At 42.2% G+C, this 21,947-nt stretch overlaps 1 protein-coding gene across 4 annotated transcripts in view; it reads right to left on the reverse strand.

Moving 5' to 3' along the window:
- Positions 1-21,208, reverse strand: part of trim54 (tripartite motif containing 54) — a 110,279-nt gene extending 89,071 nt beyond the window's left edge. For 2 of the 4 annotated variants that reach the window (XM_070885150.1, XM_070885151.1), the window contains exons 1-4: positions 20,908-21,208; positions 20,187-20,359; positions 14,868-15,039; positions 13,116-13,211 (exon numbers count right to left, since the gene is read on the reverse strand). In XM_070885150.1, coding sequence (XP_070741251.1) covers positions 13,116-13,211; positions 14,868-15,039; positions 20,187-20,359; positions 20,908-21,075 — 609 coding nt within the window. In that variant the 5' untranslated portion in view covers positions 21,076-21,208. The remainder of the gene's footprint in view (positions 1-13,115; positions 13,212-14,867; positions 15,040-20,186; positions 20,360-20,907) is intronic. The other 2 variants (XM_070885152.1, XM_070885153.1) reach the window with 2 other exon arrangements.
- Between the last annotated feature and the right edge of the window lie 739 nt (positions 21,209-21,947).

The following is a 21,947-nucleotide window of genomic DNA, read 5'->3' on the forward strand; positions in this document are numbered from 1 at the left end:
CCCGGGGATAGAATGTTTGTACGGCTCAATCCCGGGGCTAGAATGTTTGTACGGCTCTATCCCGGGGATAGAATGTTTGTATGGCTCTATCCCGGGGATAGAATGTTTGTATGGCTCTATCCCGGGGATAGAATGTTTGTACGGCTCTATCCCGGGGATAGAATGTTTGTACGGCTCTATCCCGGGGATAGAATGTTTGTACGGCTCTATCCCAGGGATAGAATGTTTGTATGGTTCTATCCTGGGGATAGAATGTTTGTACGGCTCTATCCCGGGGATAGAATGTTTGTATGGCTCTATCCTGGGGATAGAATGTTTGTTTTCTGCTTGAACCCAGGATAAAACAGTGCACAGTAACGAGTGGGGTACCACAGGGTGGCACTGGGGCCGCAACTATTTACAATCTATATTAATGACTTGGATGAAGGGGCCGAGTGTAATGTAATGTAGCCAAGTTTGCTGATGATACAAAGATGGGTGGGAAAGCAAATTATGAGGAGGACACAAGAAATCTGCAAAGGGTTATAGACAGGCTAAATGAGTGGGCCAAAATTTTGCAGATGGAGTATAATGTGGGAAAATGTGAGGTTATCCACTTTGGCAGAAAAAAATAGAAAAGCAAATGGTGATTTAAATGGAGAAAAATTACAAAGTGCTGCAGTACAGAGGAACCTGGGGGTACTTATGCATGAAACACAAAAGTTAGTATGCAGGTGCAGCATATGATCAGGAAGGCAAATGGAATGTTGGCCTTTATTGCAAGGGGGATGGAGTATAAAAGCAGAGAAGTCCTGCTTAATTGTACAGGGTATTGGTGAGGCCACACTTGGAGTACTGCGTACAGTTTTGATCTCCGTATTTGAGGAAGGATATACTTGCATTGGAGGCTGTTCAGAGAAGGTTCACTAGGTTGATTCCGGAGATGAGGGGGTTGACTTATGAAGATAGGGTGAGTAGGTTGGGCCTATAGTCAACGGAGTTCAGAAGAATGTGAGGTGACTTTATCGAAACATATAAGATAATGAGGGGGCTCGATAAGGTGGATGCAGATAGGATATTTCCACAGAGGAAACTAAAACTAGGGGGCATAGTCTCAGAATAAGGGCTGCCCATTTAGAACTGAGATGAGGAGGAATTTTTTCTCTCAGAGAGTTGTAAATCTATGGAATTCTCTGCCCCAGAGAGCTGTGGAGGCTGGGTCATTGAATACATTTAAGGCGGAGATAGACAGATTTTTGAACGATAAGGGAATAAAGGTTATGGGGAGCAGGCAGCGAAGCGGAGCTGAGTTCATGATCAGATCAGCCATGATCTTATTGAATGGCGGAGCGGGCTCGAGGAGCCAAATGGCCTACTCCTGCTCCTATTTCTTATGTACTTATCCCAAGGATAGAGCAGTTTATCTGCTGCTGTGTATGCTGGATAAAGAACTCCCCATTCTGAAAATAAGGACACCTGCAAATAAAGGACACCTGATGCAAGTCTCTTAGGTGTCTCTGATTTGAAGGTTTCACTGTCACAGATTTCAGGAGAAAATAGACAGGCTGGTAAAACGGGCAGAGACATGGCAGATGAAGTTTAACGCAGTGTATCTCATTTAGTAGGAAAAATGAGGGGCAAAATAAACTAAATTATACAATTTTAAAGGGCTGCAGGAAAGGGGTTTATGTACACACATCTTTGAAGGCGGCAGAACAAGTTGAGAAGGCTGTTAAAAAAGCACATGAAAACAAGAATATTATGCTAAACCTTTATAAAACACTGGTTAGGCCTCAGGTAGAGGATTTCATTCAAGGCCTTAGAGGGGGTGCAGAAGTGATTTACTGGAATGGTTACAGGGATGCGGGACTTCAGTTATGTAGAGAGACTGGAGAAGCTGGGGCCGTTCTCTTTAGGGCAGAGAAGGTGAAGAGAAGATTTAAGAGGTGTTCAAAATCATGAACGGTTTGATAGAATAAATAAGGAGGAATTTTTTCCTGTGGCAGAAGGGTCAGTAAATAGAGCACACAGATTTAAGGTGATTGGCAAAAGAAACAGAGGCGATATGAGGAAAAGTTTTTTTTAAACACAGCAAGTTGTTGTGATCTGGAATGCACAGCCTGAAAGGGTGGTGGAAGCAGATTCAATAGTAACTTTCAAAAAGGAATTGGATAAATACTGGAAGAGAAAAAAATTGCAGGACTATGGGAAAAGAGTAGGGCGTGGGACTAGTTGGAAAACTCTTTCAAAGAGTAGGCACAGGCACGATGGGCCAAATGGTCTCCTTCTATACTGTATCATTCTATGACTCTATAAGTTAAAGTTCAAAAAGGTAACAAAGACAGGACATTTACAAACTGTACTGTTTGAATCTTACCGAATGTGTTAGTTCCAGGACGGTCTCGTTCCTCCAGGTGCATTACTGAGAGCGCTATGAACAGAATGAGACACTTCATCATGTATGGGTGGACTATGGCCGTCTGGAACCCACATTCGAAGAGGTCACTGCCACACTGGCAGACAGAGCGACAGAAGATAAGGATCTGGAGTGGGTGATCAGCCATCTGGGGGCAGGAGGAATAAGGAGGAGGGGACATCCTGAAGGCACTAACTTGGAAAATATGTTTTGAATACTGAATATTCCAAGGATGCTGACTCGAGGAATAGCAGCCACCAGCAAAGCTGTGGTACCAGAGAAAAACGGTTAAGTGAGTGAACACATTGGTAATAGGAGAATCATTAGGGAGAGTGGACAGATACTCTACAATCATAACATTGAATCCCAAATGGTGTTTTGCCTCTCAGATTCGTGGGTGTTGGGAGACATAACAGAGCACGTGCAGAAGTTCTTGGAGATGGAGGATGATCAGCCAGAAGTCGTGGTTCATGTCAGAGCTCACAATGTAGGGATGAGTAGGATTTAGGTCCTAAGAGTTCCAGGAATTCAATCATGTATTAAAAAAAGGTAGTATTTTCAGGATTGCTACTACACATTAAAGGAGCAGTTAAATTAGAGAGATAAGTATGTGCCGAGAGATGTGTCAGAAGGGAAAGGTTCACATTTCTGATGCACTGGAACCAGTTCTGAAGGAACAGTGAGCTATTCCAGCAGCCCAATCTATACCTGGACAGACCTGGGACCAATACTTAACCAACAGGGCGGTTAACCAGAACTGTGATGGAGAGATTAAACTACTGTGCAAAGGAAGGGAGAAAGCAAAAGAATAGAATAGGAGGAAAAAATAAGTTTTGGTTTATAGGGAATAAGGATTTTAAAGGTTTCACATGGTTAAACAGGACAAGTTATGTTTTTAAAAAGTAGCCAAAGGTAAGTCAAACTGAAATATTAAATTCGGTACGAAGGGTGTGCATTTCATTGAAAACTTTAATGGAAAACTTTGTGCTTTTAATGTTAAGGGTGTCACACCTTGCCTGTCACAGTGTCTGGTGTCCCACACAGTAGGGGTTAATTGTTCTGGTAGGGTTTTAATATTTAAATCTTTGTCTAAAAGTTCAAATAATAAAATAATTTTAGTGAATTGTTCTGCACGTCCAGCTGTGAGCCACCAACATGCACTTGAACACCTTATAGCATTCAGCATTGGAACCAGCAACCTTCTCAATCCTGACATCAGTTAGTATACCTGAGCAGTCTGTCCTCTGCTACTCATCAAAAGCAGCACATCTTTTAACCAAATCACACCACTGAAACAATTCATAGCTATTAAATCCAATATGTCTGTTGTCTAAGTCTTTGTCAGGCCACTGCCATTATGACCATATCATGCATCCAATGTTTGCCCCCACCCCCCAGTCGACATTTCTTCCCCCGCCCTGCCCCATTGACTACAATTCAGGGCCTACATACAGCAACAGCGCCATTGATTCTGACATGTACACTGGTAGCATGCTGAGTCACTGTTTGATGGGATCGGGACAATCATGGCCACACCTGCAGGATTCATCAGAAGTCTCGCTAACCATTCAGTTCTTACATTGAGTGACTGGAAAAAATGTTTAGGGCCAATAACATTATTGAGACCGAAGGTGCAGATGAGAGTGTTAAAGCTCAAAATAAAGTAATTCGTGAACAGAAGAAAGCAAATTTTCTAACGGAGATCAGGCCAGATGTCTATGGAATATTGACAAACCTACTCACGCCAGGAAAAACTGAAGAATGCATTGTTGAAGATATTGTCGAGCGACTCGGGGACTATTTCGACCTAAAGCCGTTAGATATACCAGAAACTAAAAACTAAGTGAAACTATCAGTGAGTATATTGCAGCTCTTAAGAACCCGTCTTTACATTGTAACTTCGGCACATTTTTCAATTGTGCGTTGCAAGATAGCTTGTGTGTGGACTGATTGACTGTGTGTGCTCATCCAAGTTACTGAACACACCAAACCTAACGTTTGACATAGCATGCAAAATTGCTTTATCTATGGAGATGGCTTCTAAGAATGGTATGGAGCTACGTCCAACTCAAGTGATTAGTGCAGCAGAGGTCGACAGTCACAAAGCCACTGCCAAACCTAAAGCTGTGAGACCAAGTCAAATCATCATCAGAGGCAGTCCCTCGGAATCGAGGCAGACTTGCTTCCACTCTTAATATGAGTTCTTAGGTGGCTGTACAGTCCAATAAGAGAACCACAGTCTCTGTCACAGGTGGGGCAGACAGTCATTGAGGGAAGGGGTGGGTGGGACTGGTTTGCTGCACGCTCTTTCCGTTGCCTGCGCTTGATTTCTGCCGCTTTCGGCGACGTGACTCGAGGTGCGCAGCACCCTCCCGGATGCGCTTCCTCCACTGAGGGTGGTCTTTGGCCAGGGTCTCCCAGGTGTCAGTGGGGATATTGCACTTTATCAGGGAGGCTTTGTAGGTGTCCTTGTAACACTTCCGCTGCCCACCCTTGACTCGTTTGCCGTGAAGGAGTTCTGAGTAGAGCGCTTGTTTTGGGAGTCTCGTGTCTAGCATGCGAACTATGTGGCCTCCCCAGCAGAGCTGATCAAGCGTGGTCAGCGCGGGGATGTTGGGTTAGCCTGATCGAGGACGCTAATGTTGGTGTGTTTGTCCTCCCAGGGGATTTGTAGGATCTTGAAGAGACATTGTTGGTGGTATTTCTCCAGCAATTTGAGGTGTCTACTGTACATGGTCCATGTCTCTGAGCCACACAGGAGGGCGGGTATTATTACAGCCCTGTCGACCATGAGCTTGGTGGTAGTTTTGAGGGCCTGGTCTTCAAACACTTTTCCTCAGACGGCTGAAAGCTGCGCTGGCGCACTGGAGGCGGTATTGGATCTCGTCGTCAATGCCTGCTCTTGTTGATAGGAGGCTCCCGAGATATAGGGAGTGGTCCACATTGTCCAAGACCGTGCCATGGATCTTGATGACTGGGGGACAGTGCTGTGCGGTAAGGACAGGCTGGTGGAGGACCTTTGACTTGCTGATGTTGAGCGTAAGGCCCAAAGCTTTCGTACGCCTCAGTAAAAACGAGCTGGTCGACCACCTCAAAGACTCCCCTTGCGGATTAACGAATACCTCATGACTCTTCGACTCACCCTATTCCGGAATCAATGCGCCACAGTCATCAGTGCATACGCCCCAACACTCGATGCAACAGATGAGACAAAAGAGGGTTTTCTACTCCAACCAAGTCAAAAGCATGTCGATGAGAGTTCAGTGAATTGTTATCGCTGCAATGGAAATCACTCACCACAGTCCTGCCAATACAGAAATGCAAAGTGCTTTCACTGCCAGAAGCATGGCCATATTTCAACAGCTTGCAGAACTAGATCTAAAGCAGGAAGAAAAAAACATTCTAGTGGCAATGCAAAGCAGCGACAACAAAAGAGAGTAGTTCACAATACTGAAGTGAACACACCTGATGAGGAACTAGGCATATACAGTATCTATGCCACTAGCGGCAACATTAGCAGTCGTGAGAAAGACTTGCATATAAAATGTTTGATCGACAAGCAATATATTGATGTACAGGTTGACGTCCGAAATCCGGAGTTCCAAAATTCGGGATGTTCCAGAATCCGGACACCAGGCTGATCCGTGGCGGGGTCGTCCGGAAACCGGAAAATGTTCCAAAATCCAGACTCCCCCTGCCTTGGCGGCTCGACTTCGTCCCGGCCCTCGGTGGCCCGACCTCGCCCCGGGCCCCACACCCGCTTACCTCGGCGGGCTGACCTCGCCCCCTTACGTCCGCTACCCGACCCAACCTACCTCAGCCCAGGCAAAGATGTTCCAAAATCCGGAAGTACCCAGGGAACGGCCTTGATTTTCGGATTTCAGATGCTCAACCTGTATATCGACATGGTGGCGGGCTGCTCGATCATGAGTAAGGACACATATAAGAGTAAGTTTAATCAAGTACCATTTACAAAGAATACCGTAGAGTTAAAAACCTACTCCAGAGAAATCCTGGAGACATATGGACAAATATCAGGAATGGTAGAATATCGGAAACGGTAGCATAGTGGTTATGTTACTGGACTAGTAATCCAGAGGCCTGGACTAATGATCTGGAGACATGAGTTCAAATCCCACCACGGCAGCTGGCGAATTTAAATTCATTTAATTAAATAAACTTGGAATAAAAAGCTTGCGTGAGTAATGGTGACCATGAAACTACCGGATTGTCGTAAAACCCCATCTGGTTCACTGGGAAGGAAACCAGCCATCCTTACCCGGCCCGGCCTATATGTGACTCCAGGCCCATAGCAATGTGGTTGACTCTTAACTGGCCTCTGAAATGGCCGAGAAAACCACTCAGTTGCTACAAACTGCTACAAAAAGAAAAGCAGTTCTTCTCAAGGGAACTTAGGGATGAACATAAATGCTGGCCTTGCCGGTGACATCCCTTAAACGAATAAACAACATTTTCTTTTTAATTTTCCAAATCTTATCCATCGTGGTCCTGCCCCAAAATCTTCCAGGCGCGATGGATAAGATTTTGCACGGAGTTCCAAATTTCTTATGCAATCAAGGCGATGTGCTGATCGCAACAACCAGCGAGGAAGAAAATCTAGATTTGCTAAATATAGTGCCTCAAAGGTTGAGTGCCCACAATGTCAAATTGAAAAGGAGAAAATGTGCTTTTGTGCAGCCCGAGGTTGTGTACCTTGGTCTGAAAGTTAACGCAAATGGCTTGCAACCAATGAAGAAAAAGATTGATGCTGTCATCAATGCTCATGTCTGAGTTAAGATCTTTTCTTGGAATGGTCCAGTACTTTGCACGCTTCTTACCTGAGTTAGCGACTATGTTAGCTCCATTGCACAAGCTCCTTAAGAAGGATGACCAATGGAAGTGGCCAAAAGTGCAACAGGAAGCTTGCAATGCTTGGCAGAGAAATCTCTCGTGTGATGCTCTATGTGTGCACTATGACACAGAGCGTGAGCTTAAGTTAGCATGTGATGCTTCCAGCTACTGTGTGGGAGCTGTTATAAGCCACGTAATGGATGACGGCCAAGAGAAACCAATCGCGTTCATATCGCGAACCCTCACAAACAGCGAAAGAAACTATGTGCAAATTGAAAAGGAAGTACTCGTCATAGTGTTTGGAATCAAGAAATTCCAACAGTTCCTGATCGGCAGAAAGTTTACCCTGATAACCGATTACAAACCGCTCCTAGCAATATTGAGGCGCAAATCTGCCATCCCTGCAATGGCCGCATCAAGAATGCAGCTTTGGGCAGTGTTATCACAATATGACTACACAATTGAATATCGCACCAAAGCAAAATGCAATCGCAGATGCCTTGTCCAGGTTGCCACATGAGGACATGTGTGTTGGGAGTGAAGGTGTTATTTTCATATTAGGTGCAGTTGACAAAGATTTTCCCGTGACTGCAACTGAGATTGCAGATGGGACTCAAGAGGACTCAGTACTGAAAAGAGTGTATAAAAGCACTTTTAATGGATGGACTGATCAGTGTCTGGACACAAAATTGAAACCATTCCATAACCGTCATACTGAGTTGTCTTGTGAGCAAAGTTGTATCAAGTGGGGAAACAGAGTGGTGATAGCTACTTCTTTGAGAGATAGAATTCAGGTCAAAATTCATACTGAACTTCCAGGGATCATCAGTATGAAATCAATTGCAAGCAGCTTCGTTTACTAGCCTGGATTGGAAAGTGATCTTGAATCACTTGTCAGCAAATGCAGCATTTGCCAAAATTGCAAGAAAAAAAAACATCCAAAATTCTCTACAACGCTGGTCATGGCCAAGTAGACATTTTCAGAGAGTACATGTAGATTTCTGTGAGAAAGCAAATGATTATTTCCTGGTACCTATAGATAGTCACTCAAAGTGAATTGAAGTGAAACACATGGGGTCAAATACTACAATTATATGAACTATAGATGAGTTGAGGTCTATCTTTGCATGTCACAGCTTTTTTACCTGAAGAGCTTGTTTATGACAATAGCCCTCAGTTCCGTTCTGCTCTATTCCAAAAATTCATGAAACTGAACAATATCAAGCACACACTCAACAGCAGAACTCTTAGAGATTATTAAGAACATGATTGAGTCTTGTTCAACTGAATTTGGCCTCAAGAGTTGAATAGAAGCAGTTGAGTCAGAAATGTTGGTGACATCAATCAGAAAGAACGCAGTTTCAATCAAAACGAGTGTTCTCAGTCTGCCTGGCAAGTTGGGATGTAGGAAACATAGTAGAGGTTGGTGGAACCAAGAGAAATTTGGCTGAAGTCGGTGACAAAATCTGAAGTGTTCATGTAGATCAAATGATCTTTGCTAGAGATGAACCAAGACATGATCGTGAACCACTTGATTATGAACACATACAAGAGTTGGACTCAGTTCAGACTTCAGTAACTGAAGTACCAGGTTCAAACAAGTCTGAGATAGAAATAGGATTCTCTTGGAGTTTGGAACCAAAATAAAACAGCCTGAAAATTGGTTCAACACCAAAACCTGTAAGGAGATCAGGAAGGCTCTGCAAACCTGTTAAACTGGATTTGCAGTTCATTAAACGAAGTTTCCGTTATGTGATACATTGAATGCTGGGAAAGGTGGATCATAGATTTGTTGTATTTGAGAGGGGAATACATACATTTTTTTTAATCAGTGCAATGTATTATCACATGATTTAGTATGAGCATGCTCAGTTCACTCTGGCCTAATAAAGCAAACACATGAACTAGCAACTCATTGTGTCTCTGTCCTTCATTTGTTCTCCCTAAGTATAGTTCAATCCCCTGCTGAGCAGAATTTTAGATCAAAGGAGAGAAGCCTCTCATTCATTCTCTTGCTGAAAGGAATTTTTGGGTGAAGGGTAAAGTTCAACTCAATTCAACCCTTCCCTCCCCCAAACCCCACAAAGAGCTTTTTCAGGGTCTGTTGATGAAGGAATGGAAAATTATATCACAGAACTAAAAAATAGCAAAAATGACTCCCCTTTTCAAAAAGGAGGCAGGGATAAGCCATGAACACAGGCTAGTTATTCTTATTTAGTTAGTGGTAAACTACCAGAGTCTATAATATAAGATGAAATTACTGAGATGCACATTGAAATCAATAGGATGTTATCATGGACAAGGGATTATGTATCATAGAAGAGAGATTTGAGAAGTTAGTATTTTTTTCGCTGGAGCGGAGAAGTTTAAGAAGTGACCTTAAGATTATGATGATTTATAACAAGGTAAATATAATAGATTTTTTCCATTGGTTGGCAATATGGCAATAAGGGGTACAAATTAACAGTAATCACAAAAATAATTAAAAGGGGAGGATAGAAATAAAGGGGGAGAAATTGGCCTGCTTTGCGTCTCTCGCTAGGGCTTGCGGGAGGAGGGGGCGGTAACAGAGCGCTAAGGGGTTACCGACTGGCCATGGTATATTCAGCGAATTTAAGCGATGGAAGGAGCCTGCACAGACAGCAGTGCTGCACAACAACAACAACTTGTATTTATTATAGCACCTTTAGTGTAGTAAAACTTCCCAAGGCGCTTCACAGGAGTGTTTTAACACAAAACAAATAAATTTGAAACCATGCCACATAAGAAGAAATTATGGCAGATGAGGTCAAAGAGATAGGTTTTAAGGAGTGTCTTAAAGGAGGAAAGAGAGGTGGAGAGGTTTAGGGAGGGAGTTCCAGAGCTTGAGGCCGAGGCAGCTGAAGTCACGGCCACCAATGGTTGAACAGTTATAATCAGGGATGCTCAAGAGAGCAGAATTTGAGTGGCGCAGACATCTCAGAGAGTTGTGAAGCTGAAGGAAATTACAGAGATAGAGCGGGGCAAGGCAATGGAGGGATTTGAAAATGATGAGAATTTTGAAATCAAGGCGTTGCTTAACCGGGAGCCAATGTAAGTCGGTGAGCACAGGAGTGATGGGTGAACGGGACTTGGACACAGGCTACCAAGTTTTGGATGATCTATAGTTTATGTAGGGTAGAATGTGGGAGGCCAGCCAGGAGTGCATGGGAGTAGTCAAGTTTAGAGGTAACATAGAAACATAGAAAATAGGTGCAGGAGTAGGCCATTCGGCCCTTCGAGCCTGCACCACCATTCAATAAGGTCATGGTTGATCATTCCCTCAGTACCCCTTTCCTGCTTTCTCTCCATACCCCTTGATCCCCTAAGCCGTAAGGGCCATATCTAACTCCCTCTTGAATATATCCAATGGACTGGCATCAACAACTCTCTGCGACAGGGAATTCCATAGGTTAATAACTCTGAGTGAAGAAGTTTCTCCTCATCTCAGTCCTAAGTGGCCGACCCCTTATCCTAAGACTATGTCCCCTGGCTCTGGACTTCCCCAACATCGGGAATATTCTTCCTGCATCTAACCTGTCCAGTCCCGTCAGAATCTTATACGTTTCTATGAGATCCCCTCTTATCTTTCTAAACTCCAGTGAATACAGGCCCAGTCGATCCAGTCTCTCCTCATATGACAGTCCAGCCATCCCTGGAATTAATCTGGTGAACCTTCGCTGCACTCCCTCAATAGCAAGAATGTCCTTCCTTAGATTAGGAGACCAAAACTGAACACAATATTCCAGGTGGGGCCTCACTAAGGCCCTGTACAACTGCAGTAAGGCCTCCCTGCTCCTATACTCAAATCCCCTAGCTATGAAGGCCAACATACCATTTGCCTTCTTCACCGCCTGCTGTACCTGCATGCCAACTTTCAATGACTGATGAACCATGACACCCAGGTCTCGTTGCACCTCCCCTTTGCTTAATCTGCCGCCATTCAGATAATATTCTGCCTTCCTGTTTTTGTCCCCAAAATGGATAACCTCACATTTATCCACATTCTACTACATCTGCCATGCATTGTCCAAGTCACCCTGCAGCCTCTTAGCGTCCCCCTCACAGCTCACACCGCCATCCAGCTTAGTGTCATCGTCAAACTTGGAGATATTACTCTCAATTCCTTCATCCAAATCGTTAATGTATATTGTAAAGAGCTGGGGTCCCAGCACTGAGCCCTGCGGCACTCCACTAGTCACTGCCTGCCATTCTGAAGAGGACCCGTTTATCCCGACTCTCTGCTTCCTGTCTGCCAACCAGTTCTCTATCCACAAAGGCATGGATGAGCGCTTCAGCAGCAGATGAGCTGAGGCAGGGGCGGAGGTGGAAATAGACGGTTTTAGTTATGCTGCGGATATGTGGCCGGAAGTTAATATCGGGGTCAAATATGATACCTAGGTTGCGAACAGTCTGGTTCAACCTCAGACAGATGCTAGGGAATGCAGTTTGTGGTATGGATCAAAGACAATGGCTTCATGTATTGCTCTGCCACTACCGCCCCTCTCGCTCCCTTTAGCAGTCTAAGGGAACATTCAGCCTGTGACTTCAAAGATGAGCTAAAGTTGGTAGCACCTTGAGGTCAGACTTTTTCAGCTTCTATCAACAAAAATCATTTTTCCTTTTTCATACATAATCTCAAAATGTTATTATGCAAAACAATACTTTAAGTAAATCAGCAAGGACCAACATGCACGAAGCCAGAAACTGTCTCTGTTTATAGTACACTCCGAAATAGAGAAAAGGTTCAACTTGGTTTTATTTTTGGACATGGCACAGAAAAGCCATGGCTCAAAGTTTAAATTTTAAAAATCCTGCTGCATTTTGTTGGGATTTTGAGATATCAGCACTTTGATGGCTGCAGCATTTTAGCACCATATGAAAAATTAGATTTGCATTTTCTAATGGTCTACTTTTGACATACTATACTAAAATATGTGATGAAACAGAATTAATTCTTCAGTGTTCAAAGAGATAAAACTTTATCTGCATCCTTATCATGCTGGGAAGCTTCATGCTGCCCTGCTGCAGAGTACCACCTGCAGAGTACCACCTGCATGGCACTGATATCACCTTTACTGTCATATGAAACAACATAGTGAATAGATCTGACTTATCTAAAAAGGTACAGCAGCCCAGGCACTTGACTTGTTTCCATTTGCTCTTTCATCATTTGACAGAAAGACTCTCCGTTGCGAAATATTTGCAGGGAAGTGGTAACTAATAACAAACTCAAACAGTACATTTCCTTACTCTTTGACACTAATCAACAAGAACAACCTGCATTTATATACCTCCTTTAATGAAGTAAAATGTCAAAATGCGCTTCACAGGAGAGTTATCAAACAAAATTAGACACTGAGCCACATAAGGAGATATTAGGATAGGTGACCAAAAGCTTGGTTAAAGAGGTAGTTTTAAGGAGGGGCTAAAGGATGAGAGGTGTAGAAAGGTGGAGGTTTAGGGAAGGAATTCGAGAGTTTAGAGACTCGGCAGCTGAAAGCATGGCCGCTAATAAAATAGGGGATGCGCAATACGCCAGAATTGGAGGAATGCAGAAATCTCGGAGGGTTGTAGGCCTGGAAGAGGTCATAGAGATAGGGAGGGGCGAAGCCATGGCGAGATTTGAAAACACAAGGATGAGAATTTTTAAAATTGAGGCATTGCCAGACCGGGAGCCAAAGTAGGTCAGCAAGCACAGGGGTGATGGGTAAATGGCATGGACAACTATTGTAAACTTGGAAGATATATTAATTGAAGGCACTTCTTGAGAAGCATCTAATGGATTACAACTTAAAGCTTCATCATTTCATGACTTTAGTCACAAATAGTTTGGTATGTGTTTACTTACTTCAATGGTTTTACAAATCTCTTCCAGCTGAGTAATGATTGCCTGGATTCTGTCATTTCCTGCCACCAGCATTGCAATACCGTCGCTGAGCTCAGTCTGCAAAAAATAGCAACACTTATTAGGCCAGAGTGCAGGCTATTCTAGTCAGCAACGATAACACAAGATCCACTTTTATGGATTGAACAATTCCTCAGGCAACCTAATAGCAACTCCTTTAAGATAATTTCTTAACACTTGATTTGAGGTACACCAGCATTTCTATACCTAAAAGACTATAACACTATCAACAACCCTTCATTTTCCCCAGTCCAAAGATCCAATGGTCTAGTACATAGCAACTATAAATGCTGTTCTGGAGTTTGCAATCTGCCAACTAACCCTGCCAGGTGCTCATCCCTTTCTCTCTCTGCTTTGCTATCTCCCTGCATCTTATTTCTCTTCCTCTTTCTCTGTTCCTGTACTTCTTGCTGCCTTGCTTCTTTATTGCATAGTTTCATTTGATTTTTGCTTCTCTTACTCTCTTCCTGCTTCCCTTCACTGAAGCCAGGTGCAATTGAATCAGTGAAGGGATGACAGGATCCAGCAGCTCAGCAGTTTCAGGAGCATTGGCTGATGAACTGAACAGGCAGGTGGGCTGGGGAGCAGAGAAGCATCAGTTTTAACAATGAAGTCAAAGATAGGAAGGAACATAGGAACAGGAGTAGGCCATTCAGTCCCTCAAGCCTGTTCTGCCATTCAATTAGATCATGGCTGATCTGTTTTTTTAATCCATCTACACGTCTCGGTCCCTTCAGAGGAGCAGACCCACAGAATTCAGGGAGGCAGACAGGGAAGACACAGCAGATATCACAAACAGCAGCATCACATGTGGTGAGAGACTACAAGGCTGAAAACCAAGACACCATGGTTCTTAAGGAAGACATTAAACAAACCTCTTTTTTATGAATTGCGCATGTGCTCAAGTGAATCTTCCAGGGCATTTTGTAACACATGAAGCCTAATTATTTCCATGGTGGACAAGAAAATTGTCCATGAAATTCCTGCAGAAGAGCGAGGTTTGCTGCTTTCCTGATCATAGAATGATGAACTCTAAACGTGCCATTGATTACAGGATCCCTGTGGATGTAGAAGTGCTGGACAGATAGCACAACAGTTGTTGCTGAAAAAAACATTCTTATTGTTTTATTAACACCATGGATCTGATCCTGATCACACTAGAAAATGACAGCCAGAGAGAACATGGACAGTCATCCCCAGCCCTCCACACACATCCAACGGAAATGGATGGCTAGCCTATTCCACGCCACTGGGGTTTAGATATAGGTCCAACCCAAACTGAACTGCTTGTTCATCCACAAGGAAAACAGCCCCATTAAACCATCAGGAACAGGATCCTGCTCAATAATTCAATGTCCTCACTAGGTGCTAAAATCATAAAATTGGATTTTATCTTGGCCCATTAGAATAAAGCTCAATGCCACATTATAAAATATATTGATGCTAGTAAAGTGATAACACTGATTTGCCAGGGTGCAAAGGTTTCCCAGTTTGTGTGAATGGAATATATTACTATACTGACGTTTTATAAAATAAACCACCTGTCAGACAGAATCCACATCTGCAGCAATCATTAGTTACGTGACTAGCAGTCAATCAGTCTAATTTCATAAATGACTCTCCCTATTTCTCACACTAATGAAATATTAGGGACACATATTTTCTTTAAAGGGAAGCAACTTATTATCAAGGTACCTTTTGACGTTTGTAGACATTTTGAAGAGGTGCCACTTCACAATCTTTGTGAGCGCCAAAGACTTTGCACATTGAGCAGGTTGGAACCTCACAAGTTAGACAGTAAATATTAATCTTTTCATCTTCATGCTCTTCACACATTAACTGCTGGTCAGACTTGGTATTCAGAGGCCTGAAGGAAATGATTTGTTATTAAAAGTATTAAAGTTAAAGTAAAATAAAGTAACACCACAAGTAGAATTTAGGAAAGTTAAGTAAAAGATCTTTTGTCATTTTATTTTAAAAAGTTAGTTATTTCTCGAGATTATTGCCACCTCCTCCTCCATCAATTCACCCCCACCTCGTCCATCAACACAACCCACCCCCCCACTCCATAACCCCACCCATATCCCCCACATCCCCACCCCGTCCATCGACACAACCCACCTCCACGCCCCCGCCCCCAACTCCCCCACTCCACAACCCCCACCGCCTCCCAAACCGTACCCCCAGCAACGTTCCCTCCTCCAGCAACGTCCCCTCCTCCAATTCTACTCACCACCTCCACTACCATCACCACCATCTCTATCTCTATCTCTATCTCCATCATGCATTTCTATAACACTCTTCACCTGCAGGAAAATGTCTCAAATCAATTTAGTTTAAGGAGAGAAAGTAAGTTTAATAAATTACTTTGGTCTTAATTTTTGAATATAAAATGGAATAGCAGTAGGAATATTTTGGTACTATTGTACAGGAAAGTGTCAGGAGCGACACATTTGATTGCCAGAAGTAAAATTATGTATTTGGCATATTTATAAACACATAATAAGCAATTATAAATCATATACCTAAAATTAGAACCATGGTACCGTGCTGGTGCACTCTCAAATAATGAATATGAAATTTGCGTCCTTGGAGTTTTATACAACTTCAATTGTGAGATAATTTAAACTTTATACTGCCATATCATTGAAAACACTGATATTTAAAGGTTCAGTGGACAAAATAATTAATTTACAAAGTAACTCAGACCTTCTATCCATGTGCACGATGTAAAGTGTAATGCAAATGTGTGACTACTAGTAAATCAAACGGAACCTTGCATAATTCATAAACTTTAAATGTGCAAATATTTATTAACTAATCATAAACCTTCTACCACTGAGAAGGACAAGGACAGCAGGCGCATGGGAACACCACCACCTCCAAGTTTGCCTCCAAGTCACACACTATCCTGACTTGGAAGTATATTGCTGTTCCTTCATCGTCACTGGGTCAAAATCCTGGAACTCTCCCCTAACAGCACTGTGGGAGTTCCTTCACCACATAGACTGCAGCAGTTCAAGGCGGCGGCTCACCAACACCACCTGCTAAAGGGTAATAAGGGATGGGCACTAAATGCTGGCCTTGCCAGTGATGCCCACATCCCAGGAAAAATTCAGTGAAAGTGGGGAAGTTGTGTAAGCAGAACCTTTGGCACTACTAGCGGGGACACAACCCACCATTTTCCATGCAGAAATTTTAATGCGTGAGATTTCCTACCATGTGTCTCTTTTGAGTGGCACTCTCTACTGGGATTATGTGGAAACGTCCCTCCAATATCTGAAAAAGTCAGAGAGCTCCCTGATGGCCAAATGAGAAAAGGACTATCTGACATAGCACTAAGCCATAGAGACCAGAAGGTGCCAGGTTTGACTGTTGGCCTGCGCTGAATTAACTGGCTGAATTTAATGAGGTTAGGTGGAGGAAGAACCAACGTTGTCACTTCTGATTGCTATCCAAGTACTCCTGCTGGAAACAGGTGAGTGTCAGGGGAGACAGGATCAACTTCAGCGTGAATGTCCAGTTATCGAATAGCCTGCTGACACAACCTAGGCTCCCACACGAAGAATGGATGCAATCTGAGAGGGCTGCCAGTGCCTGTAGAACTGTACCTCAGCATGAATCATTGCCTTCAGCGGAGGAAGGAAATACTTATTTTTGGCAGTGTGGAAGATTGAGGATGTTGCATGATCATGATTTGTATTTGTCGTTAACATCTAATCACCCTATATCACCCTATACAAGAGCCTTTTCCATTTATGTCAATTCTTCTACAACTGTACTATCTTTGGTTTTGGTCCTTGTACAAGACCTTGGTCAGGCCTCAGTTGGAATACTGTGTCCAGTTTTGGCCTCCTCACATGGTGGATAGGTGATACTGAGGCTTTGAAAAGGGTGCGGAGGGCCACTAGACTAATTCCCAGATTAATGCATATTAATTATCAAGACAGGCTAAAAGAGTTGGGACTCAACATTTTAAGAGAGGCGTAGAATTAGATGTGATCTGATTGAGGTTTATAAGATGATGAAGAGAATAGATTGTGTTCCAGTTGACAGATTGTTCCAATTAAATATGTTAGGGAGGACCAGGGAGTCACAATTTTAACTTGTATAAGGCCAGATCCAGGTTAGATATCAGGAGGTGGTTCTTTTCCAGAGAATAGTGGACAGTGATTCACTAAATTCCTTCAAGTGAGCGCTGGATCTGTTATTGGCTGAGGTTGAGATCACCTCTTACAAAAGGTAGGTACTGCAAGGAATTATCAGGGCAAGAGTGATCTCCTGGACTAGTTTTGATCATTTAAGGGGTCGGAGATCGTAATCTATCTTTTGCAGAGAGACACCTTGCTGGGCTGGAAGGGCAAGAAAGAGAGAGACAGAAATAAACTTTATTTGGGGCAGGAAAAGAATAGAAATAACTTTTTCAAGGGGGAATGAAGAGAGAATGAAAAGACAAATACACTGCTGTGAAGGATGGATGGAGAGAGAGAGAGAGAGAGAGAGAGAGAATCACTGGGGGCAAAGGTAGGGTTGCTAACCCTCCAGGAATTAAAATATTAATCTCCTGGACACTGATGCAAGCAATCCAGGAGAAAAATAAAATTGGGTGTTTTTTTTTCCTTTATTTTCTTCGAACGTTATTGTTTATTATCAATTAGAAAAATATCGGAACTGGGAAGGAAGCTGGTGAGGCGATTGGAGATAGGAGGCCAAGTGATAAAATCTTCAGCAAAATGTCCAACTAGAGTTGGCAACCTTAGGCAAAGTCCTTGTTAAAGAAAAGAGGGAAGAGACTTCATGAAGCATGGGGGTATGAAAAAGAGTCTTGGCTGGTGAGATGGGACACCACTGGCTATTTGGGAGCATCATAAAATATCACATCCTACAAATCATCAGGAACAATGTCATGAGAATAGTGAAAAAACAACACCTTTTTCACAAAGTAAAATTAAAATAAATTATTTTATGGAGGGAATTGTATTGAGTATACTGATATATTACTTGACCTATTTGAACACTGTGCTCATTTGTTATTTGTCTCTCAATAGACATCTGCTACTGTGATCACATGAAAGTAATATTTTCCCTTCAGTTCCATAAAATCTATTTCAATCTCATACAGAATCAAATCAAAGCTAGTTGTCAATATTTCTCCCCACTCCTCAAACATGGTGTGGAATTTAATTTGATCAGAATTATTCTTCAGTGAATGTTGTACCGCACTACTTTATTATCTACATACAATTCAGACCAGATAACAAAGTAAAGGGCAGCTAAATTCTCATTGTACAAGTAAAGTAACTGCAATACCTGCTCGGCAGATTATCGATGTCCCATGATAGTTTATTATTTCCCTAGGTTGAGGACTGTATGCTTACTTATTTAAACATCCTGAGTTGTTACATTTTTCCTGCTTAGGATAATTTTGGAGAAATAATACAATAAGAGTGATCATAATATCAGGGTAAAATGCAAGTAAAATAATTAAAAATAATTAAATCAATCTCTGGGAATTTATCCAATCCCATCCTTGATTCAGTGATAGCACTCTCACCTCTGACTCAGAAGATCATGGACTTAAACCCCATCACTAGAACAAATGATCTTGACATTAATCTCACTGCTGTTTATGGGACCTTGATGTGCACAAACTGGTGTCATTTTTCCCTAAATTATAACAGTGACTGCACTTCACAAAGTATTTGATTGGCTGTGAAGTCCTAAGGATGTGAAAGGCACAATATAAATTATTTTTTCAAAGTCAACAATTACACTATTTAACCATTATTGTTAGCTGGAAAAACATGACACCATTACAACCTAGATCGGCTGAATGAATGCGACCAGAAGATTCTGACCAGAGGAGTGAGAAATGGTTAAGCAATTAAATAAAGGGAATAGTAATTTAAATAACTTTGTCATTGAGAGTTTAGTTTTATCATTGAAACGTGCAACAGGCTCATGTTGGTGGATTGAAATTTGAATTGGCCTGACTGCGCAGTCAGCAAGGAACAGTTTCCTACTCTTCAAAGCAGTGATATGTGAGTAGTGCTGTTGATAGCTCTCTGTGATATAAAGGGGAACTCTGGAGACCTGATTTTGCAAATAGCATCTCCACTGAAATGTAAATGTGTGGAGTCAGATTTTCCATCTTTTCACCATCAATCATGGGTCTCTGGCCTTAATGTGATTTGGAGCACCAACAGAAAAAAAGTTGCTGGAACCTGGAATTCTTGATTGCAGGAAATAGTTGAGGCAGAGGTCATTGCATCTTTTAAGAGAAAACTGAATATGTATTTGGAGCAGAGGAAGACACAGGACTATTGAGAGCAAGGCAGTAGGATTAGTTTTGGATTGCTCTAACAAAGAGTCAGTGGAGACATGATGGGTCAAATGGCCTCCTTCTATGCTGTAAACTTATAGAAAAAGATGTAGAGGAGATGGTGGGTCACCATGGTCATGGATGTGCGTTTGAATATTGCTCCCGAAACCCCAGCTTAATGAAAAAGAACCTTAACTCTATGTTTACCCAAAAGCGCAACATTTTCCATCTTTCTTTCCTCCTACAGTTTTCAGGTTTTTAAAATCCCAAGCTTGATGCCCCCTAATCGGTATTGCCTGACTTAACCTCATCATCTCTTTTACTCTTTTCAACTTTGCAGGTTTTTGATTTTAAAATTGTGACCATTTTTACCCATTCTTATTTGGATTCCCATTGTGGGGCATTCTACTTCATTCTGTCCCATTCCCAAAGGGATTTGATGCTGTCTCTTCACACTTACTATCAGTTAAATACCCGAATGGTGCTGGTGTAAAAATTATTTTTTTCCGATCTCAGTTGAAAGAACAATGTGGGAACAAATGGTTGGAAGAGCATTGTAAGAGGGTGGTACAGCACACAGACAGGGAGACAGCAAAAACAAAAAGACTACAGAAGAATGAAACGTTTCTACGGTTGCAGACCATTCACTAAATCTGACCAGCTGTCTCCATAAATAAAGCGCATTGCGTAACCTGGATGATTCTTGCTTGTAGATGTCAATAATATTTTCCACCAGGAGATTTCTTTGCAGGCCGTAAACTCCATGGCGATCCAGCACTACCTCATGTCGGCAGGAAGGACAGCGAAAGCGACCGCCTGAAGGCACTGTAGTGGAACCTCTTGACTGCCAGAATGGGTTGGAAGCCTGGGAATTATGCATCAAATGAAAATGTTAATCAGCCCTAAAAATGTTATTCAGCTTAGCCACCTGTTACTCTCATTCTACTTTGTCTCTTCCTAAAGCTTTCTCTTTTTGTAGTTTTTCTTCAGTTTTACATTACTATTTTGTTCTTCCATTATATTACACCAGTCATACCGTTCAACACCAGTGCTATCTTCCATAAGTCAGACAGTGAGAAATGTGTGTTTTTTTAAAGGGATGAGCTGGACTCAATCGTCATTTCTTCCCCTCCTCCACCCACCAATGTTTGTGATCTGACATTTTTTCCCTTCCTGTTGTCCCTCAACTCGCAGTTCTGCTATCTAAACAACCTCACACAAACAGGCTTAAAAATAACATTAAATCAGCGTCAAAAATAGCGTGTCTGAAGGGCACTTGTCAGCTACATAAAAAGCCCATACATTTAAACACAAATGATAAACACAGAAAGCAGGTACTCTAATGTCCGAATGTTATTAGTACACTAAAATTAACTACCACAGACAAGTATTGGTAATAATTGGAAAACCTACCTGGAAAACATCATTGGCACATTTTCTACACAAGTTATGCTGGCACGGTAAAATTACTACTGGTTTTGTGAACATTTCCAGACAAATGGGACAAATAAGTTGTTTCTCCAAACTGTCCATTGTCTGTGCGTCTCCGAGCATCGGTTTGAAGCCCACCGCAAGGTTCATCCCCGAAATCAGGAGGTTCACTTGATCGGCTTAGTAATGAATTTCTTCCCTTTCTTCAGAGCTATGTTTTTTCTACCTTTTGCTCTCAGCTGAAACATCAACTGTTGAGCAGGCAGTTAAATTTAGAATCACATCGCGGAGGATCGCATTTCTTTTCTTTTAAGCAACACGTCACATGGGCTAACAGCTGTGGATCCTGCATTCCTCATTCCATATTTATCTCATGAAATGTGAGACTGAGATGTGGAAGTCATTTGTTGGGCAGCTCTTCTCCCAGTCAAGTGACATTTAGTCATGTAGTATGCTACAGATTAGATATAAATTCATCAGTAAATTGCTAAAAAAAATGTTTCAAATGCTTTGGAAATCAACTTGCTAAATTAAGGAATAAAATTTCCTATTCAAAATCTGAAATTAAATCCACGGAGGAAAAAATATTGGGGTGATTTGTTCCCAATACCTGATAAGTGATTTTAAAGTGTTGTCCTATGCGCATCCAATTCATTTCTGCTTAGCAATATATTTTTGTTAAACGAATACCTCTTACTTCACTTGACAATTTGTATCTGCTTTCACGGAGAATAACAGAATGAAAAGGTTGCAAACCAATTGATCAGGAATTACCCACAATCACTGGACAAATACAGATGTCTGTTGAAATCTTCTTGAATGAACACACTTGACAACATCACTATTAACTTTAATATGCAGGTATAATCACAAGGAAGTTATACCCACTGGAATGTAATTAAATGCCCACTTCTCTGTAGCATTTCCTATACTTTTAAACAACGGGCACAATGACATAGTGTACCTTAACTTCCAGGAAGACAGCGATAAAGCTCTGCAATGCCAAATGTAGGGAATGGGGA

Source organism: Pristiophorus japonicus, chromosome 7, assembly GCF_044704955.1.
Source record: "Pristiophorus japonicus isolate sPriJap1 chromosome 7, sPriJap1.hap1, whole genome shotgun sequence".
NCBI lineage: Eukaryota > Metazoa > Chordata > Chondrichthyes > Pristiophoridae > Pristiophorus > Pristiophorus japonicus.